General features: G+C 37.9%; 1 protein-coding gene across 5 annotated transcripts in view; it reads left to right on the top strand.

Annotated features, from left to right (window-relative positions):
• The first annotated feature begins 581 nt into the window (after positions 1-581).
• The window catches only part of NADK2 (NAD kinase 2, mitochondrial), a 42031-nt gene continuing 16582 nt past the window's right edge, over positions 582-26030 (top strand). Inside the window, exons 1-7 of one of the 5 annotated variants that reach the window (XM_036107400.2) lie at positions 582-1083; positions 13477-13565; positions 14449-14537; positions 15415-15496; positions 21859-21942; positions 23770-23906; positions 25306-25384. In XM_036107400.2, the coding sequence (XP_035963293.1) occupies positions 784-1083; positions 13477-13565; positions 14449-14537; positions 15415-15496; positions 21859-21942; positions 23770-23906; positions 25306-25384 (860 nt within the window). In that variant the 5' untranslated portion in view covers positions 582-783. Of the gene's footprint in view, positions 1084-1521; positions 1678-13476; positions 13566-14448; positions 14538-15414; positions 15497-21858; positions 21943-23769; positions 23907-25305; positions 25385-26030 lie in introns of those variants that run through there. The other 4 variants (XM_036107398.2, XM_036107399.2, XM_036107402.2 and 1 more) reach the window with 4 other exon arrangements.

Here is a 26030-nt window from a genome sequence, read left to right as displayed (position 1 = left end):
AATTTTTATTTTGCACTAGGCCGCGCAAACTGCAGATAGTCCTTGGTCAGTCTCCCTGGCCCCCAGCCCAGCGTTCGTCATATCGGCCATCCGACTAGATTTGGTTGAATGAAGGAATAAAGAAGCTAGACTTGTGCGCAATAATGAAAAGGTCTAGTTTCACACGGGCCGATAAAGTGCAATAATGAAACCCAAGCGAGGAAGTGCCCAGAAGCACCTGCTCTCCCGCCAGGCGCTCGAAACCCCACCCGCAGCCCCCGCGCCGCTTCAGACCGGTTCTAGCTGGATTCCTAAGGCAGCTCAATCGCCAAATAGAATTCCAGCCCTTCCTCCGGCCGCAGCCAATCCCCACAGTTCCTCGGGCTCCGAAACCGCTGCTGGCTCTGATTGGCCCACAGAGTTGGGGGCGGGCGGGTGGGTTTGGTGCCCACCCAGGGAAGGGGGTGGAGCAGGAGGTGGGCCCCCAGGCGGCGAAGCGGCCACTGCGCAGGCGTGGATGGAAACGGATACACAAACAAACAAAACCCACCACCCTGAGGCCTCTGGCTCTTCCCCGCCCACTTTTCCCGGGCTTCGGCTCTCCCACCTCCCAGTCGCCCGGCTTTCCCCGCCCCCGTCAACGTCTGGGCACGTCCCCCTCGCGGCGCGGGCCACGCACGGCGGTGCACTTAACCTCTCCCGGTCCGGCGCGGAGTTAGAGGCCCGGGCTGCGCGGGTGGTGCGCACTGCTGGTGGCGGGGAGCCGAGGCGGGAGCCCGGGCCTGCAGCCCCGCCGGGCGGAGGATGACTTGCTACCGAGGCTTCCTGCTGGGCAGCTGTCGGCGTGTGGCGGGCGGCCGGGCGGCGGTGCTGAGGGGGCCGGGCGCGGGAGGCCCCGCCGCGCGGCCGCGGCTCTGCGGTGACGGCGGCGGCCGGCGGCACCTGGGGCAGGGGCAGCCGCGCGAGCTGGCGGGCTGTGGCAGCCGCCCCGACGGCGGCTTCCGCCCGTCGCGGGTGGTGGTGGTGGCCAAAACCACCCGGTACGAGTTCGAGCAGCAGCGGTACCGTTACGCGGAGCTCTCCGAGGAGGACCTGAAGCAGCTGGTGGGTCCCGGCGGCACCCCCCCTCCCTGTTGTGTGCGCGCTCGGCCCCCGTTCACACCCAGGCTCGGCCGCGGCTTTGTGGTGTGGCGAGAGCTCTCGGGACCATCCTTTTCCCCCGGCGCCCTAGATGCCCTGCCTTCCCGGCTCGATGCCCTCCACTCCCTCTGGCTTCGCGCGTAGAGCCCCCCGCCCTCTGTGTGTGTCGAGAGACAGTGAGGGAGAGGGTCACTGTTACTGCAGAGACCCCCCCCAAGACGGGGGAGGAAGACTTGGATGGGGGTACAGGAGCTCCCAGTGGGAAGGGTTTGGGGATTCATCTGTGCCCTCGCCAGCACCACCCCCTATTCTCCCTTTTGGGAATAGCAACAACAGCCCCGAGAAAGGTGGGCGCGTGGCTGAGGTCTGGACGCTCTGGAACAGCTCCCCAAGCCTTCCCCAAGAAGGGGCGCCGGGGCGTCGCTGCGGGGAGGTGGAAGAGAGGGCTGTTACCGCGGACACACCCCCTTTTACTCTGCAGGACTGTCAGGCCTGGGATACTCCGGAAAGCCGGTCTGGGTGAGCCTTTTCCGTGATGGAACGTGGTCGTCAGACAAGGTTCTAGCAGTTTGTTTTAAAAGCACACGTGTTTTGAGTTCAGGGGATAGCGAGGGAGAAAATTTGACTTTGAGTATATGCTGTTAAGTAGAAAGGGCAAGATAGAGGGCAGGTAAACTTGATAATTATGAAATAAAAAGCCTACGTCCATAACATAGCAGTATTTCCACAATAGACTCTGTTTAGTACAGATATTAATATCTTTGCAAAAGTATATAAATCCATCTGAGAAAAAAACCGAATATCTCTCTTCCCTCTCCTTTTGAGACTTCTGATCCCATGCTCCCTGCCCACCAACTTTAGGAAAAGGAGAGTGAAGATACTACCATGAACAATGTGCACCAAAAAGCTTTGGAATTACATGCCTATAACCAAATCTTGTAGGATTCTGTACAGGAGTAGACAGCCTGTTTTAAACTTCTGGTATGGTTTGTATTCTTCAGATTTGTTTGTAATGTTTTGTACAGGTATCAAAATCAAGTTGTAAATCATGTCTGCATAAGTACTGAATCTATTATTAGCATTAAACTTTTTTTTTTTTAAGTTTTTTTTTCATTTATTTGACAGAGAGGTAGAGCCAGAGAGCACAAGCGGAGGGAATGGCAGAGGGAGAGGGAGAAGCAGACTCTGCACTGAGCAGGGAGCCCGATGCGGGGCTCCATCCCAGGCCCCTGGGATCATGACCTGAGCCGAAGGCAGATGAGCCTTTAACCATCTGAGCCACCCCAGCTCCCCAGCATTAAACTTCTTGATTCTTTAACGAGTTAATTGAGGAGGGCCCCTGCTTTCGTTAGATGGAAGTGCTAGGTACAGGTTTTTCTCTCCTTTCCTTTAGTGTTTGAAGATGTAGCAATTCCTAGAAAACAATTGTGTCATTTAATAAGAGTAAATCAATCAGTTTGAGTAGGAAGTTGGAGTCGTTTTGTCATTCGTTTTGTCAGTGTCAGTGAATTTGGGGGTGAGGCAGGGAATAATGTCAGAAGCAAGCACATTGTTTCTGTGTTGGGAAAGAGGTGTGTTCCTTGGATTGTACTCTCAATTTTGCAAGATCTTTTTAGAAATTGTCAAATATATGTATAAATATGTTCTTTATACAATTTTATGAAAACCTCTCAACAGCTTAAAATAGTACACTCTGTTGGCCTGTTTGGAGTGTGGGATTGGGTGTTAGGATCTTGGGGTCCTAGGCCCGGTTCTGTGTGGTTAACTTCCTAGGGGTCTTTAACTTCTGTGGGCCTCATGTGTGACGCTGATACCTTTTCGTTGTACCGTCAGGTTTTCAAACTTCTGCCTAGTTCAGTATGTGAAGTAGTAGGGTTGGACCAGATAGCCTCCAAGGCCTTTTTTAGTGCTGGCGTTTTGAAACTCTGGATGACTTTTCAAGGCCTCAAGAAAATGAGTGTGCTCTGAATTAGATTAACTCTGGGACCTCTGAACTAGATTGCCACTAATCAAAATTTTTAAAATGTAGGCAAATCAGTAAGTCTTTGCAAATTGAACTACCTAGTGTACCCACTCTGAGTATCTAAAGAGAAATCTCTAATAGGTAAATATTTGTCTTTGGCTAGGTAATGCTGTTTGGGATAAGAAAACTTTGAGTTAAAACTTCTGTACTATAGAACACATGGTTTTGTAATTGCAAGGCAGTGAAATAGTTGTTGTCATTTCAATTACATTTTATTGGATTATCTCCTTACTGATTTTTGTTTTACCATTTATATTAAAGCCAGTATTCAGAATGGAATAGCATTAGGTAGAGTCCAAGCCAAAGAATACTGAGCTGTGTAAAGTTGTTCTAAAATGGGATTCTGTGGTAGGACGGATAAGCCGGTTAATATTGTTTGCTATATTGCTGGGGTAAAAGATTCTAAGATACACGAATCATGTGAATTGGGAATAAAAGAAAGTGGCCGTGTGCTTACTTTGTGTCTTTGGCACCGTACCTCTTGTGTCTATAGTGTCATGGTAACCTGAAGTTTTAGATCAAAGGGTTCTTTTTTGTTGTGGAGGTGGTGGTTTTGTTGCAGAATAGATCTCTGTTAGGTTATTTGTTAAAATGCAAAAAGAAGATGAAGGATGGAGTGTCAGTGTAATTTATACCCTCAACCCTCATGGTTTTCTCACTTTGTAGAAACTTAAACAAATGGAGGAAATACTTCTTAGTTGTTAAAGCATGTACAGAGTAGGTTTCTATCTTTCAAAGTCGGTCAAAGTCTGACTTCCAATGACTCTTTCATATTGGTTGCATTGCTTTATTTTTAAATCTTGCAATGATGTTTCCTGTGAATTTCTAGGAAGGTACCTTCGTAGGTCCCTTACCTCTACTGGCTCATTACCTTGCAAGGGCTAATTAAACTGTTACTACGATTTACCTACATCATAAGAGATGCAGCTGTTGGCAGATGTGGGATTTTTATTAATAGGGTCCATGGCACTCAACAAATCAGATCTTTAGGCGAATCAAAGCTGATTGGAAAGGGTTTTGACATTGTAAACATGCCTTTTTGGCCAAAGAGTAGGTTTTATTTAAAAGTATTTTAGTATATACCAAACAAGACATGAACTGTTTCCATTCTTCTCTCCCTCCACCCCAACCCCAGAAGCAACCTTCTTTAATGGTTGCCATTTTTAGTTTTTTTTTTAATTATCTTTATAATGGGATAGAATAATTTCATTTAGCAGTCCCTCTATTACTGGATTAAATTATTCCTAGTTATTGCCTTCTTAGCATATTTAGGAGATGTAGCACCTTGAATTTTGTTTCCCTTACCTGGTATCCTGAAAATGATGGTGTAGCTTAGGTTATAGTTCTTGGGCAGATACTTTTGCCACTGGTGTGCAATGAGTGTAGTGTTCATGAGTATTTATCAAATTAATATCTGGAGTACTTCCAGGGCCTTCTAACAGAATCTCACTCCTTTCAAATCTTTCAGATACAGGCACCAGAGTGGTCTATCTAAAGTGAACATCTGGCCATTTTATTCCTCTGCTTAGAACTTCTCAAAAGCTTCCTCCCCATAACCTGTAGAACAACCTAGAAAATTTGTTAAAATGAGGATGCCTAAACTTTAGCACCCCAAGATTCTGATTCAGTTTGTGGAGACTCCAGACTCTGCCTTTCTGAACCACACCCTTAAGTTTGCTAGCTCTGTCCAGAGATCTGCATTTTTAACAAGCTCTCCAGGTTTACAAGTGGTCCCCAGATCACACTTTGAAAAACACTACTGTATGGGAACCTTTATGATCCTTACTTAGTATGCCAAACAAGGCCCTTCATGAACTGGCTCCTGTCTACCTCTTGAGCTTCATTTCTGATCAATTTTTGTCTTGAGCTTCGTTTTCCATTAATTCCAAACTGCTTTTATTTTCATTAGGTGGTGTGCTGATTTAATTTTATTTATTTACGGATCAGTAGTGCATTTTAAATGGTTCAAAATGTAAAAGATACAGAAGGGTGTGCAATGAAAAGTCTTTCTCTTATTCTTGTCACTGGGCACACAGTTTTTGTCCCTGGAAGTAGCCAGTGTTAGCAGTTTCTTGTTTTTCCTTCCAGAAATAATCTATACATACAAATCAGCCCAGTGAAATATTTTTCTTTGTCCCATCCCTTTTTACTTAGTGATAACATACTATTTAAGCTATTCTGCACCTTGTTCTTTCTTTAAAATAGTATGTATAGTATTCCATTGTGTGCAGGTCTTAATTTATTAGAATAGTCTATAATGAATGACAGTTGTGTTAATTTATTTGTGTGTGAATCAAGCTTGAAGATAAATACCTAAAGGTAGAATTGCTGAGTCAAAAGGCATGTGCATTTGAATTGCTTCCCTTAGAGGCTGTACCAATGTATATCTTCACCAGCAATGGATGAAAGGTGCTCCCCGCCCCATAAGCAATTTATCACATTTTGGGGGTCTAACCAAGCTGGCAGGTGAAAAATGGTATTTCAGGGTGGTTTGATTTGCATCTGCAGCCCCTTTTGCTTTGAAAGTTCCTCCTTCCTCTAGCCAATTCCTAGCCTTCCTTTGAGGTCAAGTTCCAAACATTATTTCCACAGGAAGCCTTCCCTGGTAACCTTGCTGTGCCTCTCTCTGGCTACCAGGGTTGTGTTAGGTGTTCTACAGTGTATCTTCCTAATACTTACATATTTGAGCTTTCCACCTTGGAGTATAATCTGATTATTTTCTTCTCTAGACTTGAGGGCAAGGACCTCATCTTATTCATCATCCTCTCTACCTTCCCATCCTTGCCAAAAAGGTTTCTGACTTTTTAAAAATCAGTTTTAGTTCTTTTCTCCTGGAGGCTTCCAGTCCAGAGCCTTATTTCCAGCTATCATTCTTCCAAAAGATTTTAGCTGTTGAAAGCTTAAGGTTGAGGTTACCAACATGAGTTCCCCAAAAGAGTTTCATGGTTAAATATGTTTGAGAAACAAACCTAAACAAAACAGGATTTTTATTTGACCATGGGATTTGGTGGGGGCGGGGGGGGGGGGAGCAGAAAAACATGTCAAATTTTGTTTGGAAACAAACAAAATAGAGGAAAATAGAGGCTTATGGTATACTCCCTTCCATAAATATTTGCAGTTAAATAGACTCCTGAAGATGTAAAAGGGCTGAATATTACAGTAGTTGAAATTCTACCATTAACATAATCATTGACCGATGTGCTTTAGAGCCCTGATTTTCGCCCTTCAGGATTACCTGGGGGAGTTTTAGAAGTTATATATATGTGGCCCACAATGAGATTGTAAATAACATAATTTCTTACTGTGATCACTTTTGCTATATTTTTAATTACATGAATTTTGTTTTGAGTAAAGTATTGGTGCACATTAATATCTTCTCAGCTAGTAAAGTGTAAGTTACTTTATTTTTCACTATCAGTAATCTTTGTTAATATGTAACAGAAATGTGTATTTCAGAATATCAGCAAGTGTGTGGGTTATTTCTTGCCTTAGCAAAGTTCATTGTATATGATGTGGATTGTGCAGGAAATTCGACCAACCTCTGTAAGACATTTGCATTCAAGGAGAGGTTAGCTGATTGGCTCTCCTTCCTAACTGAAAGTTGGTAGAATTAGGGCATAGGAACAGAATAGTTCTTGGCCTGTGTAACTTAATCATTAAAATTGAGACTTAGTGCCCTAGTGAGTATTTACAGTTCTCAAGCAGCAGTGAAATATATAGCTAATGTAGGAATGTTAGGAGTGTGTGGTGGGCAAGTCCTGGATTAAGAGCAGGAGATAGGAGTTTTGATCCTGGCACCAGTCTATTAGCTTTATAAACTTAAGCAAGTAACCTAACCTCTATTTATCAGCCTCTGACTTTGAAATAGGTATAATAATGTCTGCTTTTCCTTGCTTACATGATTTTTAGCTTTACATAATTTTTTAATCTATAATTTACATAATTTAAAGCAGCATAATTCTAATTTTTCAGCCACAATAATGGTCATTATGTAAATGCCACTATTATTTATTAAGTTATGTACCTAAAATGGTACTGCTTTGGTTACTTCAAAGTAGGTTCCTTTATAAAATAGACTGCTAAAGGAACTGAAGATTTGTTGAATTTAACTCTTGCTTATGTAGTTTTTGTTGTTGTTTTTAAGCCAATCTCTTGGAGGAAGTGACAGTTCTGAATTTTTTTACTTTCTTTTAAGAAGTATTTTTGTAGTGGAGAAAATAATAATAAAAACTATGATCTTTAAAAATACAAGCATACAGTGTCACTGTTGCCAACATTCGTGAACTTTGTTGGTTAACTTAATTTGTTTAAAGTGTCACTTTTGAATATCTATTCGTCAACCCATTCATTGAGCACTTGCTAAGTGGGCATCCTGCTAGGTTCTGGGGAACCACAGGTGAATAAAAAGAGTTCCCAAATGTTTGGGGAAAATATATTAAATTGTGTTATAACTGTTTATAAGTGGTCCATGGGAATACAGAGAAGGGAGAGAATATTTTTGGGGAAGGGCAAGAATGAAAGGGGAAAAGACCTTTGAATTTTTTCAACTTTTAAGTAGACTTTCTAGTGATCTTTTTAAAGTTTAGATTTTCAGTTATGAAATATTTTTACCACATAGAAAACTTTCAGAATAGACACCTATATCTCCAACTACTGGGCCTTAACAGATATTAATATTTTGCCACATTTGCTTGAAATATTTTTAAAGGAATTGTTATAACTAAAGCCCTATCCTTCCACCTTTTCTCCCTCCCTGTGTCCCTAGAGGTAACCACTAGCCTGCAGCTGTTACAGATGTGTGTGTGTGTGTGTATTTATATATATATGTATATATGTGTATATATACATATATATATAAAATCTTTCTCATGCTTATGTTATACATTAATATGACCATGTCCATAAAAAGCATACTATTGTTTTGTGTGTCTTAAAAAAGTTACATCAATTATATATTCATTAGATTGTGCGCTTGTTCTTTAGAAACTTGCTTTCCTTACTATTGGTTTTGAAACTTATTTGATATGTGTTAATTCACTTTAAGTGCTGTCTAGTATTACATTGTTTGGATAATTAGGTTGTTTCCAGTTTTGGGGCGCTTGGGTGGCTCAGTCGTTAAGCGTCTGCCTTCAGCTCAGGTTGTTTCCAGTTTTTTTTATTAAAAAATGCAATTAGAAGTACAAATAATATTTCTGTAAGCATTGAACAGCTCCCTGATTCCCCATGTTCTCGTTGGCACTTGGTGTAGACACTTACATTTTTGCCAATGTGATGAGCGTGAAATGATATCTTTTAAGTTCAGGATATTTTAATTAAATATTAAAAAATAAGGAAGAATTTATATGTGAATGGGAGAGAATAGTACCGGCAGGACAGGGGGAAGTTAATCTTTTTGCCAACAAAAAGAACTTAAATGTTTTTGACTGTAATCTACAGAAAAATTTTACATCATGACTAAGTACATATACTCATTTGAAATAAAAGGTAACATGAAACAATTGAGCCAGTTAACATGTAGTAGAGTTTCTTTTTTCTTTTTTTTTAAGATTTTATTTATTTATTTGACAGAGAGATCACTAAGTAGGCAGGCAGGCAGAGGGAGGGAGAAGCAGGCCCCCTGCTGAACCAGGAGCCTGATGCGGGACTCCATCCCATGACCTGAGCCGAAGGCAGATGCTTAACCGACTGAGCCACCCAAGCGCCCTGAGTTTATTTTTTTCTTAATAATAATGTGGGTCGTGATCAATAAATTGATCAATAAATTGATGTGACAGCCATTTTAAGGGCAGTTTGGAAATCATTGCTTCAAGAATAAGTAGATAGAAGCTAAACAGGTAGGCTCTACCTTATAAAGATATTAAATGTCATATGCAGGTGTTGGCTTTATGTCCTAGTAATTTTCAGTCTTTTTTAGCAGGAGAATACAACTGTCAGTCCTACTCTCTTTCCCCGTAAGAGTGGAGTGGAGGGTCAATTTTTCTGAGACTTTAGCATTCTGGGACTAGTATGAAAGCAGGCTTCTGGTGGTGGTGGTTAGGTTGGCAAAATGGGAAATAAATACTGAAGGAAGTAGTTAGCAGTCCTGGGAGCAGGCTATTGCATGAGACCAGATAAGAGTTGATGTTGTCCAGAAGTCAAGCGGTGGCAGCATGAATGCGGAGGACAGATTGGAGAAGCAGTTTACAGGTGTATTTATTGTACTTTGCCACTGACTGGCAATGGAGATTGAGTGTGAGGGAAGAATTTAAGGGGACATCTGGGTTTATTCTGTTGATTATATAAGTATTGTTAACTGATATATGGGACTGAGATGAGAAGAGCAAATTTGAAGGAGGAATAGGTCATCGGATTTGGATGGTTTTGGGGAGAGGTACTTGATCTACCAGTGGGGGGATTTAATGTAGGCCTTTGAAAATTTGAGCCTATAGCTCAAGACAACGGCATGAGCTGACAGTATATATTTCATAGTTACTGGTGCGTACTTGGGAGATCAAGTCCCTGGAGTGGGGAGGTAACTCAAGGAAAATGAAGTGGGAACAGATAATGAAGATGGAACCTTGAGCAACCCCAACATATGAAGGAGTAGGTAAAAAGAATAAAAAGAGGAATGCAAGAAGTAGAAAGAGAATGATGGAGAAAGTAAAGGTAAGCACCTGGGAGAAGGGAGAGTGAAACTGAAATGATCCAGGATAAATGCCAAATATAGCTAAAGAAATACTTAGGCTTCACTGTACCAGGCCTAATCATGCTAGGTGGAATAGTTTACTTTCTAGCTGTTGACGAGGTGTTACTAATCATTTTAATGCAATTCTGAATTAACACTCATTGTACCATTTAGTTAAGCGGGTATGCTTTTAAGAGTGCTTAAATTAGGCCCGTGAGTTTATGTACCAAATTGTCATTGTCTCAGAAAGTTTGTGCATTTCTTATGTGTTAAATTTAAAAAGACCTATTTCCTTCCATAATTGAGTTTTCATGTGAATTAGTACATAGAGTACAAAGTAGTAATATTGAACTGACTAGTAAAACAAGTCTTAAAAATTTGTATTTCTAATAAACTCAGTTTTGGTCAAGTAAAAATATCTATGATATTTTAATAAAAGTGGTTGGATCATATAGGAAATAGCCTATCACATCTAACCTTAAGGTAGGCAAATTTTTGTTGGTTCAGAATCCTCCCTTATTCCTTTCATGCTTTGTTGTATCTTAACTTTGGAGGTACCTGGGGAGAAGTGATGTTGGCTTTTGTAAATTTTGTAGGAGAAACTCTTGTTGCTTGAATGAAACTCTTTTTTGCTCTTTCACTGAAATGTGTCAGACTATAGATCTTTTAGATTCATATTGCTTTTTCCAAGTATTCTGGTGAATAATCTTTTTTCTATATAATATATATATTCTGTATTTTATATATATATATACATATATATATATATAATCTTTTTCCAAGTATTCTGGTGAATAATCATTTTTTTAATGCACATCAACAGTATTTTTTTTGGAAAAAAGCATGTTAAAACTTTGTTGCTAATACTGGTGGTGTAGCATTGCAGAATTGAGAATGTGTTTTAAATTTCAGTAATTTCTCTAACCTCTTCATTGTAAGACGTAACGAATGTGTTTGTGTTTTTGATTAAAGTACGGTTAAATCTTTGAGGTCTTGTTATTTTCAGAGGGATAGCTAGAAATTCTTACCAGTCTTTGAGTATAAAAGAAAACTTTAAAAACTGTACAAGCCAGTTGAATAGTGATTTAAGAGTTTCTAATTGATGCTTTTACTAAGTGATGCATTTACTAAATGGTAGTGTAATCTGAATGTTATAAAATGCCTTATCTTGTATTTGCCTAGTTTAGCCAGTCCATGTTAATGAAGCTTATTAGCCTAGCCATCTAGATCTTTAAAGAAAATAATTAATATAAGAACTTGTATTCTCTAAATAAATGTATTGAACATGAGTTATAAGAGAATTAGTTCACAAGAAGCATTTAAGTGGGAATAGAATTTATGAAATGACATTTCTGCCCCAATATATTAAGTATTCTGATGCTAAATGAATTTTGTATTTAGGTTTGGAAATTTAGGAATTTTAGTGTTGCTAGCAAAACTTATTAAAATCATGGAAAACTTGGAAGTTTTTTGTTAGTGCTCCAAAATTATTTTCTCCACAAATTCAAACCCCCTTCACCATCTCAAAGCACAGTTTCCTAACCCTCAACTGCTGAGTAATCTTAATTTTCTGGAGTTTGCTGAGAGCCAGGAAGTGAGCACAAAAGCTTCTGAACCACCAGACTAGAATTTACAGTTATCGTACATAAAGGTTTATGTCCTGTATTCCTGGATACATGTTCTGTATTGTCCAAACCACAAATTAGAACATAAGATAAAAATCTGGGCAGGAAATTGAGGACCAGCTACCCTTAAGTTTTATTTATAGCAGGTTAGAAGCAGTACATTTGATGAAACTATTCTAATAGACTTCTTATACATTTGAGTTAGTTCTCATTGTCCTTGGCAGTTTTCAGTGCCCCATTAAATACATTTGATTGAGCTCAACTAATGTTTAAACTAATACAGGAGTAGGCACTCAAATATTTGAACGAATGAATTTAATTTTTTAGAGCTCAATTTCTAGCTACATATTCACTCTTGAAATGGGCTCATGAGAGGTAATTACTGTAACAAAATAATATACCACGGTAACTAATCTGTTAGAAAAGTCAGGAGTTTGATACTGAGTATTTTAGTTTGAGATTCCTGTTGATATCCAGAGAAAGATGTCAGATACACTGATAGATACATTTATTTGGAGCCCTAAAGAGAGGCTAGGGTTAGCAGTTGGGAGTCCTCTGCATACAGCTCTCGCACGGAAAGCCTTGAAGCTAGAGATCCCCAGGGAGAGAGTAGAGATGAAGAGCATTGTGATCCATATTTACTGAGAGACGGTTAGTACAGTTTTAGTTAATTTGTAATTGGCTAATGGTAGTGTAATCTGAATGTTAATGCTATGTTCATTTATATTCAGAAATTCTAGTCTTAAAATAGTTTTTCAAACCTGTTGTATGTTGACTTTTTTAAATTAAATGAAGGATTATCTAATTATGACCTTGGTCACTGCTTTCCTTTAAAAAATATTTTTGATGTTGGTATGATCTGTCTAAATATGAAGCTTATGTCTAGATGTCAAAGTGTTGTACAGATTATCTGATCTAGTGTATCTTTGTGAGTTAACATCTATGTATTAATTATCAAATAGCCAAATGTGTCTTCACCTCCCTTTTTGAGGAACACACATTTCCCTTTAGATTATAGAGTGAGGACAAAACTATTTTAAAACTCTTAACCCTATATTCATAAACAAAAGACTGGAAAGGTAGATATCAAAATATTAACATAAACTGTCCTGGGACAATAAGATTATATATATTTTAAATTTTCTTTATATATGTATCTTCCATGTCTTGTTATTTTTATAAAATTTTTAATATGTAAAATACATATTAAGGATGCTATCTAAAATTTGGTTTTACTTTACAATTCAGTAATAATCTAAAACAAAAGAATATGTTTAAGATTGTATTTTGGACAGGTACTTGAAAAACTGATATTGTGTCATCAAGAGGCAAGGTATAAGGGAAGTTGGAGAAGGAAAGAAATAACATGCTTTTTAATTCTTACATTCACTCTACTGGACAAATTTCCTAGTTGATTAAACGGATATGCATTGAGGATATGTCTGAACTTCTCTCTCAACATTTTACTTTATGGATTATTTCGAAGACATATACTTTAAAAGGAGAATTATTAATGGTAAAGTAGTGACATTGTAAAAATGTCACTCCAGTGGACTAGGAAAGATAATTCTTGAAGGATATATGTCTTTATATCTAAAAGTTATCCAATTTCAGGGAGCTAACCCGGCCTTTGTTTGGATTGCGTGGGGTAAATTCCAAATAGAGTTCATAAATCTGAACAGAAGAGAGCTGCAAATCCAAGTGGAACAAAGGTCATCTAACTGCTTTCTAAAATACTAGTTTGTCTTTGGTCTTCAAGTAGCCACATGCGATGTGTTAAAAATCCATTAAAAAACCCTCAAGTTGAAAAATAAGCAAATTTTGAGATCCTGTTAACTACATGATTCAGGAAACTTAATGCTGTATTTGGTATTGAAACCAAATTATGATTTTCTGAAATCAGTCTTTCTCGTTCAGTTTAAACTTGTAGTCATAAAAATGTGCCTTAAACCATTATATTTTTTATAGGGTTTTTTTAAAGAGATATGTTATAATGTGTAATACATGTCATGTAATGAGACAGAATTTGTTTTATCTTGATACAGCTTGCATTGAAAGGCTCTAGCTACAGTGGACTACTTGAACGACATCATATTCACACCAAAAATGTAGAGCATATTCTAGATAGTTTACGGTAAGTTAATGGGATTGGATCTTTGATGGGCTTTTGTATTCAGGACTTCCAGTTTTTATTTTTACTAGCAGGTGATCCTGAGATTTTTAGTAAAGATTGCCATTATAAAATCATTTTCAGAAAATTATATCTTGGTTAATGGAGTCGATATTATAGTGTTTCTGAGGAAATTTTTATTGTACTCTGAAAATTTCACACATTTTCAGTTAATATTTGGTCTGAGAAGTGCCTATTCTACAGAGATAATTCTGTATACATTAGGCTTCAACTGTATGTGTAATATTTTATTAAATACTGGATTTTATGGGTGTTCATTAAAATATTCTTTGAATGTCTAAAAATTATAGGAACTTCTGTTAATTCTATTAATGCAGTCAGTGAATAAGTTTATATGTATATAAGAGAATCAGTGTGAGAACATGCAAAGTAGGAAGTATTTTAGTCACTGTTTTGGTGTCTGACAATGAATATTTGTTGGATTTAAAATAATGACTGTTTGCTTTTATAATTAAAAAGTCTCTTGAGATGTTACACTTCTTGACCATTTTTGTATTAGTGAATTTTAGCATCAGAGGAATAGAGAAAATGAAATGAAATTCTAATCTATTGATACTGCTATTTGTCAGGGGCAAAAACAAGATGTTTTTGAAGCATGTAGAGATTTTGGATAGTCATTAACTTTCAGTTTATTCATATGCTTCCTGACCATAGTAAATTGGCTATTGTAATTAAATAAATGAAAATGAAGTTAACCTTGCAAAACTAAACATAAATTTGTTTATAAAACAAGTTTGGTTATTTTACATCATTGGAGTAACCTGCCTCAAAACATCCTTCATGTTACTAGTGGACATTTTATATAACTTTTACTTTTTTATCTTAGGAATGAGGGAATTGAGGTTCGTCTAGTAAAGAGGAGAGAATATGATGAAGAGATTGTTCGATGGGCAGACGCTGTCATAGCTGCAGGAGGTAATAGTTTTACAGAGGTAAAGATGTTGGAATACGGAAATGCTCTTTACTATCATTTCCAGATACCTGTGGTCTAGCTGTAATGAAGCCTTCAGAATCCTACCACAAGATACATTTTGGGATTTTTAGGATAAGATTTAAAATATCTGCTATATATAACATTTCACTTTTTTAGTGAATGATGTTATTTGTGAGGTTCTGTGTCTATTTCTTTTTGTATATTTAAGGTGTGCATTTGACTTCAAATATTCAAAAGATGAGTTGTAACTGTATTTTGATTTAGTTATGCCAGTCTTAAAAAAAGAGTTGAAATTGTTTAAGAGTTCAGTGAGATTAGATAAGTTCCATCCCACTCTGGCTCCAATATACTTACAGCTATCTTTCCTGAGCTTTATTATTAAGTAAGTGGACATTGTTGTCAAAGCTTTAAATTGATAGCATTTGTTAGAAAAATCTGCACTGGACACTTTTTTGGATGTATTCTCATTAAAATAATGTATGAATTTGGACTGATGTTATGACAGAAGGAAAGAGATTTGGTTAGTAGAATGATAGGATTAGAACAGTGGTTCCCAGCTGGGGGGCTACTACGGGCAACTAGCAGGTAGAGGTCATGGATACTGCTAAACATCCTGTAATGCACGGGACAGCCCCCCCCCCCCGGCACCCCCCAACAAAGAATTACCCGGCCTAAAATGTTGGTCTTGCCACTGTTGAGAAATCCTGAATTAGGGATAGTGGGTAGAAAGGAAGTGGAATGGACTGGTGGTCAGCAGGTTGGAGTAGGAGTGTGATTGTTAAAACAAAAGGACTTGTGTTCAAAATGATGTTAAAAACTAGTTTTGTAACAAATCTGGTTATGTCTTATGTCCTTTAGGTGATGGCACGATGCTCCTGGCAGCAAGTAAGGTCTTAGATAGACTTAAACCAGTTATTGGAGTAAACACTGATCCAGAACGGTAAGGAAAAACATGTTCTTTTTGTTTGGTATGTGTGTGCTATACATACAGTTATTCTTTGCTTTGCATTGCATAATATCTATTTCTGATAAGTCTTAAATTTGGGGAGCTCCGTATTTTCTCCACCGTAGTCACACTGCTGTGCTCTGTTGCTGCAGGGCGTTTACTGTGGTGCATGATGTTTAAGTGGAAGGATCATTGCTCCTGGTTATCATGAATGTTAGAACCGTGTTCCAGAAACATTTTAGAGATGCAACTGAGGCATGTACAATTCGTTTCTACTTTCAGTAGAATTTTCTTCTATGTGGTGGTTTTCAAGGACCTAGCTCTCATGTATAGCTCAGGCATGAGAAATAGATATGCGTTTTAGCTACCATTGGTGGTAGAAAATTATGATATGGGATTGACGAGTCTTCACATTGGACTTCCTAGGTAGTCTGGGAGTAGTACCTTTTGGCAGAATAGACCTGAGCCCTTGACCTAGTTGGGTACTGGTGACCTTTTGTATTGCCGAAGAGGCATGAGTTAATGCCCCGTCTTCTGTCCTTCCTTATGTCTCTCATCTACATTCCTGGTTATGCCTCTGCTGATTTGCTGGGTGACTTCATTGACTTAATGAAGAGACCAAACCCTGTCATCACTTCTTTTTTTCTTTCCTCAGCTTCACTGACATTTAGCATCATTCTATTCCAGCCACCCATGGCCATGAGCATACCTGGACTTTATGATCATCTAGAATTGCCCCATCTCTCAAATCTTAATTCCACTCTGACCACAGCCTCCTACCTTTAACCGCAGTTTTATTCCCTCAATCCTGCTAAATCTGCCCTTTGGTTTTCAGTGTGTTGAACCCCTCTATTTTCTTAATTTTCCCTCACTTCCTTCACATTCTTGACAAACTTAATTTTCTTTTTTTCTTTCTTTTTTTTCTTCTTCCTTCCTTTCTTTCCTTTCTTTCTTTCCTTCCTCCCTCCCTCCCTCCCTCCCCTCCCCTCCCCTCCCCTTCACTCCCCCGTTTGGAGAGGGAGTGCACATGTGAGGAGGGGGAGAGGGAGAGACAGGCTCCATGCCTAGTGCAGAGCCCATGCGGGGCTCCATCTCACAACCCTGAGCCAAAATCAAGAATTGGATGCTTAACCAACTGAGCCACCCAGGCGCCCCTCTTGACAAATTTCTTAAACATTTTGTACCACTGTCTTTCTGCTCAATCCTACATCAGTCTATCATCCTTTTTATTCCTTCATCAGCACTGCTGAGGCCATCTGGGGGGAAAAAAATAGAAACTTAAGCTTGGTGGCTTGTTTGGGCCCAAATTTACTTCCAGTTTGTCATTTCTAGCACTTAGAACTAGATCCTCAGAGTTGTTAAAAAAAAAAAAAACTTTCTGTGTGGCTCAGGTCTTCGTTTTTTTTTTTTTTTTTTAAGATTTTATTTATTTATTTGACCGAGACAGCGAGAGAGGGAACACAAGCAGGGGGAGAGGGAGAAGCGGGCTTCTCATGGGGCTCAAGCCCAGGACCCTGGGATCATGACCTGAGCTGAAGGCAGACACTTAACAACTGAGCCACCCAGGCGCCCCAGGCTCAGGTCTTCCTCCCTCTTCCCTATTCTCTGCACTAGCTACTTCAAGGTTATTTTAACTTCTGTATGCTCCTTGCTTTCCTTACCCTTCCTCCTTCAACATTTGCCTTCTCTTACCTCATAAAGGAATTGGAAATCATTGGACTTTGCAACTTTTCCCTGGCTTTGAAACAAAATTTTGTTCTGTTATTTGTTCCCTTTCTTCCCCTCTCTCCAGCATGCTTCCTCTGAGGCTATAAACTTGTTCAGGACTATCCTCTTTTAAGAAAATTTAATAAATCCTTTACCCTGTGTCTCTCTCTTGGCTGTTACTCTTTTTCTTCGTCTCTACCCCCAAGCTTGGGATCTCCACTTCCTTAAGTTACTGTTTTGCCATCTTTGCCATCTTTTCTGGATTGCCTCCAACCGGTTCATTGACATTCTTTTTGCCTTACCAGTAATGTCCTGGTTACTGAACTTACTGAACATTTCAGTCCTTGTCTTACTTGATTTCTGGGAAATTTTTGCTCCTTGGTTGCATCTATACTTCTTTGCCATTTATGACATTCCCCCCCACCCCCAACCTTCTTCCTATTCTGGTGGCTACTTCTTTGTCTCTTTTGAAGGATGTTATATTAAGTCACTGCTTAAATAATGGTGTTTTCACATATTATCTTCTGGGCCATCTTTCTCTAACTTTTCTCTAACTTTTTATACTGTCTCCAGTATTAATTAATTAATATTAATATCTGTAGTTGAACTTAAATCCTGGTGACTCCAAAATATTTATAGCCAACATTGATCTTGCTTCCACTCTTATCCTTATTTACATTCTCTTCCCACTGCAGCCAGAGTCATCATTTTATGAAAGTTTGATAACATTATGTGACTTCTCTGCTCAGAATTTTATGGTGGCTCCCCATCTAACCCAGGATAAAATCGAATTCTTTACTCTGACTAGGGGGACCAATGCACCCTGGTTTGCCAGGGACTTTCCTAGTTTTAGCATTGAAAGTTTCATGTCCTGGGAAAATGTCAGTCCCAGGCAAACTGGGACAGTTGGTCACCTTAACAATGACATACAAGACACTACATTTTCTGGTCCCTGACTATTCGGTGTCCTTTTCTCCTGTTATTTTTCTCTTCATGCTATTCTAGCCATACTGTCCTAAGTATCCAGTGGCATTAAAAATGTAACATGTCTGGCTGGCTCAGTCTTAGAGCATGGGACTCTTAATCTCAGGGTCATGAGTTTAATTAAGTCCTACGTTGGGCATGGAGCCTACTTAAAAAAAAAAAAAAAAGGGCAACATGTCTACAAATGAAACTGTTTCCTTTCCCTTCCTCTACCGTACTTGATGAATGGAATCATAATCTGTGCTGAAGCTGGGACCACTCGCCCCTCACCCCCTTTATCACATTGGTCTATGGCTCTAGCGCTAAGTTCTTGGGATCTTATCTTTGAGTCCATCTCTTGCCATCCTCACTGCTACCGAACATAGGCCTTTATAATTTGTTGTTTAAATTACTGTAATAGCTTCCAGTCTTGCTCGTTCCAACCCATCCATTACACTTTATCTTCATGGTCTTTCCGAAGTACAAATCTGATCGTATCTACTTCTAAATTAAAATCTTTTAGGGTTTTTCCATGACCTTCAGAATACATTGCCAATTCCTTAGTATAATAGTATGATCTTTCACCATCTGTTGCCTATTTGCTTTTTAAGTTTCACTGATCCTCATTTACTCGTAGGCACTATACTTTCTTCAGTTAAGAAAAAATTACTAAAGTCCCTCTAGGAACAGCTAGGATTCTTCTTAAGGCTGTTTTTTGTTTTTTTTGGTTTTTTTTTTTGAATTGCATTTTTTTGCCCAGTTTTGTTGAGCTATAACTGACATACAGACTGCATAAATTTCAAGTGTACTGCAGAATAACTTACACCTAATGTGAAACGATAACCACAGGAAACTTAGTTAACATTTATCCTCTCATATGAAAAAAAAGTGTTTTTGTTTTTTTTTGTGATGAGAGCTCTTAGGATCTACTCTTAATAACTCAAATATACAGAAGTATTAACTACAGTCCTTATGTTGAATTGTTACAACCCAGTGTTGGAAGTTTTTACCTTTGACCACCTTCACCCAATTCCTCCACCACCCACTCTGATGGCTGTCCTTAAGAGCAAATGTCAGGTATGAGCATCTGCTAACACCATGGTGGAGGCTTTTCCTCTGGTGAGGAGGTTTGTTGATACTTAAAACAGTAGGATGTGAAAGAATAAGTGAAAGAGTTCTCCAGAAGGTGCATATCATTTTCATGCCTTTATACATGCTTTTGCCTCCAGTGCCCTTATACCACTTACTCAGTTGTGTAGTTGTGTAAATTGTTCATTGAAGACTGGTGCCTCTCCTGGGCTCTGACTATAATTTTCTGTAGAGCATATTTTCTGCTTGGTTGTTGTCTCTTCCATTAGACTATAAATTTGTATTTTAACTCCTCTGTCACTGTTACAGTATTATACCTAGTCCATAAACAACCTTTGAAATGAGTGATTAAATGATCTTAGGGAGTAGGGCTAGGATCCCAACCTAGATGAGTAAATATTACTTGAGTATAAGTAATTGAGATCATTCGTTCAATAATTATTTTTTGATTGCCTTCAGTGTTGATGTGTTTATATTTTAGAACTTCTTAATGGCATAATTTTATATCATTAAGAGATTCTTTAGTGATCACATTTTATATAGTTCGTTGAAATACATTTTCCTTCAAAAAGCTGGCTTAATACTCCTATAAACTTGTGGGAATTTTGAAACTGGTAAGCAGGCAGTATTGCATCTCTAATTTCTACCTAGAAGAGTAGGCTTTAGAAGTCCTTTGGTTTTTCTTCTTGTCTCCAGGCCAACAGTGTATTAAGCCTCCTAGCTTGTTTGGTAATTCAGGTTGCTTGACTTCTTTTTCTTAAGTACTCTGGTGACTCACAAGCCTTAAATAAGCCCAGAAGTTAATGTTCAGCTTAAATTTCCTCTCCTCTATATTAGTTATCAAATGCTGCATAACAAATCAGACCAGAACTTAAGGGCTTAAACAATAATAATCATTTATTATTTCTCATGGTTTCTGTGTATCTGGAATTCAGGAGCTTGGCTGGGTGGTTTGGCTTGAGCTCTCTGATGAGGTTATAGTAAGCAGGGGCTGCAGGCACCTAAAGGCTTGACTTGGGCTGGAGGATACCCTTTTAAGATGGTTCACTTACATGGACTCATCTAAATTAATTATATAACTTCGGTTTGTCTTGTCTGTATTCTGCATTCAGTTTATTGAACCCAATAAATAATTATGACACTTGAATGCTTAATAATTAAAATGGGATAGAAGGCATGTGGTAGCTAGCCTCCAAGGTAGCTGCCTAGCATTCACACCTTTATGTGGTTCTCTCCCTGCTTCTGTATTCAATCAGGGCTGGCCTGTGTGACCAGTGGAATATGGTATGACAGTGTGTGGATTCCAAGGCCAGGTCATAAATGGTATTACAGCTTCTGTATTAGTCTCTTGGATTGTTCATTCTGGGGTAAGTCAGCCGGCATGATGTGAGGATACTCAAGCAGCCCTTTGGAGAGGCTTTCATGGGGAAGAATTGAGGCATCTTGCAAATAGCTCACACCAATTTGCCAGCCTATGAGTGAGCCACATTGAAAGTGAATCCTTCAGGCCAAGTCAAGCCTTCAGGTGCTGACAGCCCTGGCTGAGATCTGACTCTAATCTCCTGAGAGATTGTTCTCTCTTGGGTGTTGTAGACCTGTATTTGACCCTAGCAGGTATTGTTTTATCAAATGACTGTTGATGCCCTCTATATACTTAGCATCGTGTAAAAGTGTTGCAGTGAATATAAAAATTAAAAAACTTAGGCAGGGTCTAGTCTTAATTTCAGTGTTGATTCTCACAGATAAAGAAATTGATCTATCACAAATTTGTAAAAGCCTTTTTTTCTGCTCTTCACGCTTACAAGTTAATGTATAGTTATTAAGAGTTTGTTTTGCCAAGTCTCCTCTCAACCTTTCCTTCAAGATCAAAGCATCATGTAAATGATGATGATTGAACTTTCTGGACACCTTTGGGTGTTAGATGCTATGTTCTCTCATCTTCCTATATCAGCTATAGGCAATGTTAACACTTTGTAATTTGCAATTTAAAAAAAAAATTGTCTTCTATGTCAAGCTCTTAACTTCCTGAAGGAAGTTCACCCATATGTATTTTTTGAATAAATGAATGATTGGATTGGATTAGCTTTATGATTTCTCTTTATGACTTAGAATGTCTTAAATGATATTTAAAAGGGATTTATGGTTTACTTTCACATATAGTGTGATTCCTCAGAATAACCTTTTGAGATTAGTGGTTTTATCACCCTTTTAGAGATGAGAAAGCTGACGCTAAAGTGACTTGCCCATAGTTTATAGTTAAATCATTTAAAGGTAGGGTGGAAATACCACTATACCATTAGATAATTTTGTAGGGTAATCAATCGGTGGCAAACGTGCTGTTATTTTTAGTTTCACTGTGATGTGGAAACTTCAGTAGTGTGTATGATGGCATTGAAGCTGGATGTAAAACCACTATTTCTATTTGGTCTTTTTGTCTTACTGAAAGTACAGAAAATTTTGTTGTAAAAAAAAATGAAGTATAGAACAGAAATTTATAGTTTCATGTCTGGTTTTTGTAGTTTAGTGATACCTTTTGAATTAAGTTTTTTCTTTTTTCCTTTTTCTTCCCTTTACACACTACAAATCTCTTATTAAAGGTCTGAGGGTCATTTATGTCTTCCTGTTCGATACACACATTCCTTCCCAGAAGCCTTACAGAAGTTCTATCGTGGTGAGTTCAGGTAGGAATTTCTTACAATTGTTTTATAAATATCTTTATGTGCCATTAGAAATGCTATTGGACAGAACAAGTTAGATAATATTTGGCTTAGTGTATAGTTATGTATTACTCTTTATGGCTACTGTTATTAGCTGAGTCATCCACACCTCTACCTTTCTTCTAGTCCAACAGGAACTGTGTAGAAAAACCCTGACAAAAGCCACTTTGCCTGTAACCCAACTGCAAGTAGAGGGGTTTTCTCCATCAGTGAGCTAGAGGCCATGTTTCTATTTTCTTAATGTTGTTACATGTTCTTAGCAGTTTGGTAGAAAGCTAGTTAAAACTATTGGCTAAAAGTAAGTGTTCAAATTCACTGAGATTTTATATTTTTATCCTCCTCTCCCATCCAGAATGGCTGAGGGTTGGATTTACTCCACCATTCTGAGGTTCCTGGTATCTTTTATTTTACATAGTAAGTGTTTCTTAAGTAGGGGGATGTTTTGTCATACTTCTTTCACTTAATTTGTTCAGTAGTCAGGCTATCCTGAAAAGAGAAGAGTGGAGGGAGGAGCTGAGATGGGGTTGGTGATTATAGTAGAGAGAGCCAAGTTGGATGACTTTTTATTTCCTGACTTGGACTAGATTTTTATTGTTTGAGAAAGCTTTGTTTTTTTGTGAAATTGTATTAAATCTTGATTTCTGGAATCATTAGTAATGATTCTAGTTTCTGGTTGTTTCAGAAGTTTGGCACCTCTACAAATGTCCAGTTTATAGCTATCAAGTGGGTGTATATTTTTATATACTAATCTAGCAGAATCTGTCCCACTGGCTTTTTGATACATCAGTTTTTGGTTTTGAAATCAATTATACCTAATTTTTTTCCTTCTATCAAAAACGTCATTTAAGTTTTAGGTGTAATCTTAAATGTTAAAAAATTTGTCATTGATTTTTTTTTTTTTTTTTTTTATAAAGATTTTATTTATTTGACAGAGACACAGCGAGAGAGGGAACACAAGCAGGGGGAGTGAGAGAGGGAGAAGCAGGCTTTCCGCCGAGCAGGGAGCCCGATGCGGGGCTCCATCCCAGGACTCCAGGATCGTGACCCAAGCTGAAGGCAGACGCTTAATGACTGAGCCAACCAGGCGCCCCTGATTTCTTTTTATTGCAAAAAAAAATCATTATAGAACTCTAGGAGAGGGAGTTTTGTCTAACCACCTTAACACAATATTGTTTTATCACAGTGGTTTTCTTTTTTGTTTTTTTTTGGGTTTTTTGTTTTGTTTTTGCATGTTATGCTTTTGTATGAGCGAAACACAACTGTATCTTAGTATCTTAGATTTAATGGATACTTGATATAGAATTTGACTTTGATTCAAGTTATGTGGGAGATTTTGTACAAATACATTAGATATTTCTATTATTTCTGAAAAGAGAACTAAATCTTTGACTTTTTTTTTTTTTAAATCTTTTTGTCTTTGAGGAGGAACCTGTAGGTTTTAGGTGTTTCTGGTATAATTTGTTTGTGGAATAACTAGGTTTTTATTTTTTTATTTTTTTTTTTTAAAGATTTTATTTATTTATTTGAGAGAGAATGAGACAGAGCACATGAGAGGGGGGAGGGTCAGAGGGAGAAGCAGACCTCCCTGCTGAGTAGGGAGCCTGATACTGGACTCGATCCAGGGACTCCAGGATCATGACCTGAGCCGAAGGCAGTTGCTTCACCAACTGAGCCACCCAGGCACCCAACAACTAGGTTTTTAATATGAATTTTTTAATTTGGTGAAATTATAATGCCTCATCCTAAGTTTACTTTATCTTAACATATTTGCTTTTCCTTCACTCTTCTAAGGTGGTTATGGAGGCAGCGAATCAGGTTGTACCTTGAAGGGACTGGCATAAACCCTGTTCCTGTGGACCTCCACGAACAGCAGCTAAGTTTGAATCAACATAGTAGAGCCTTCAACATTGAAAGAGTTCATGATGAAAGTAGGTAGATTGGGAATTAGATGTGTTTGGGCAGTATTTAACTTCTTGTTCCTTTGATTTCTAATTTATATAAGTGATAATTTACAATTATTTGGGGATTTTAGTGCTACTGACCACATTTAAGAAAATACAGTGAACTACTTGAGGTGTAAAATGTAGTATGACTAGATAGAGAAATAAGAAATAAGCATACTTCTAAAAGAAATGTGTTCTAGGATGGGTTTGAAAACTTGAAATATGAAAGAATGATAAAATGTCTAAGAGAATAGTTGATATTTAAGGAAGGATTCTTGGCTTTAATCTTTGAAATGTCAAAAAAGAGAAAGAGCAGTAGAAATGACCTAATCTATAGATTTCTTAATAATTATACATTTGTATAGCCATATTTAAATATATCTATCATAGTTATAGTTGTTGGTTAAAATCTTTTTGTTGGGAAATTTTGCATTACAGCCTTAAGATTTGTGTTCCAGACATCTCTGTAAGCTGCTAAGAGAATATTAGTATAAGGTGATATGCAGCTTTTTTTTTTTTAATAAGTGTTAAGGTGAATTCTCAGTTTTGTGGATTGTAATTTAGCCATATTTTCCCAGTAATTTTAAGGCTTTCATGCTACAGGAAGACCCCAAGAGATATACTAAATATCTGTGGACTGTATAAAAAGATATTTTTTTCCTCCTGTGTTTCATTTCTTGGCTAAACTTATCAGGAAAAGCTACCTTTACGTATCTGCTTTGTTTCTGTCTTATCTCATGATTTTCAGAGTTTTTCATGGTGATTTATAGCTTTATAGGTTGGGCTGTTCTTAAACTATGTGTTCGTGTCATATCTTAAAGATTTTAAATTTTTAGTTGGAAATATTACTTTATCCCTAGCCAAAAGAAGTTACTGCTATCACCGGAGATGTTCAAGATTTGGCTCTGAAATTCATTGGCTTTATAAGAAAGCTATAGATTGGTATTCAGAGATTCAGTGATCTCTAATATATAACCGATTTGGTTTCCAATATGAGCCATGCGTGTAATTTGCTGCTGAAATCCGAAGTGGCTCCTGTGGAAGTACTTGATTATTTCCACGTCTGAAGCTCTCAGAGAGAAATTAAGTGTGACAACAAGAATCTTATGAGGTGGATAAGTATATTTCATCACTCTTAAAATATTGTTTCAAGAAGAATTAAGGTTTATTTTGGTGAGAGAGAGAGAGAGGCTTCTTTGGAGATATGTTAGGTGATTTTGAGGTTCATTATGAACACTCTAAATATGAGATTTAACTTCTATGTTAATAATGTTAAAGTATGGATTCTATTGAAACAAAAGTATGAATATTTTAATATTTTATAAAATTTAAATCCTAACATTTCTAAAATTTAAACAAGTTGTTTTTCTTTTCATTACTACAGGACCTGAGGCTTCAGGACCCCAGCTTTTGCCAGTGAGGGCACTAAATGAAGTCTTCATCGGGGAGAGTCTATCATCCAGGTACTTTTAAACCTGTATTCTTGAGTTTGGAATTTAATGTTTTAGTATTTTTTAGATATTTATTTGATTTCTGTATCCTAAGAATTATGAATAATTAATATGGTATAAGTGATAGAAGTGAATTATTTAATGAAATATTTCCAAAACCTTCTCACACATTTATAATACATGTTAAGAGGAGAGAAGGTTCTATGAGCAAAAAAGTTTGTGAAACCCTAGGTTAAACAAAGTTATTCAGGTTCCATTACTACAGAGCCTTTAATCTGTCATATAGGTGCTTTATAAATGTTTAAGAGAATGATATCCTAGGCATACATTTGCAGTGGTTATAAAACTTTTATAGACAGTCCATATTAAAACTTCCTAATTATCTTAATAACGTCACTTAAGGCTGATTTGTTTGCTTATTTTTATCCAGGATCCAGTTAAGGATTATGCATTGCATTTGGCCATCATGGCCCTTTAGAATTAAGAATCGTTCTTTAGTCCCACCCCTGTTTTGTCATTCCTGTTATTAATATTTTTGAATAAGCTAGTTGGTTTGCAGAATATCCCTTGTTTTAGATTTGTGTGATTTTCTTTTTTCTCTGCATGATAAGATTCAGACTAAACACTTTTGGCAGGAATACTACTTGGTGGTAATTGT

The sequence above is a fragment of the Halichoerus grypus genome, chromosome 2, assembly GCF_964656455.1.
Source record: "Halichoerus grypus chromosome 2, mHalGry1.hap1.1, whole genome shotgun sequence".
Taxonomy (NCBI): domain Eukaryota; kingdom Metazoa; phylum Chordata; class Mammalia; order Carnivora; family Phocidae; genus Halichoerus; species Halichoerus grypus.
The sequence above is the reverse complement of the archived record's forward strand: the minus strand, read 5'-3'. Positions and strand labels throughout refer to the sequence as shown.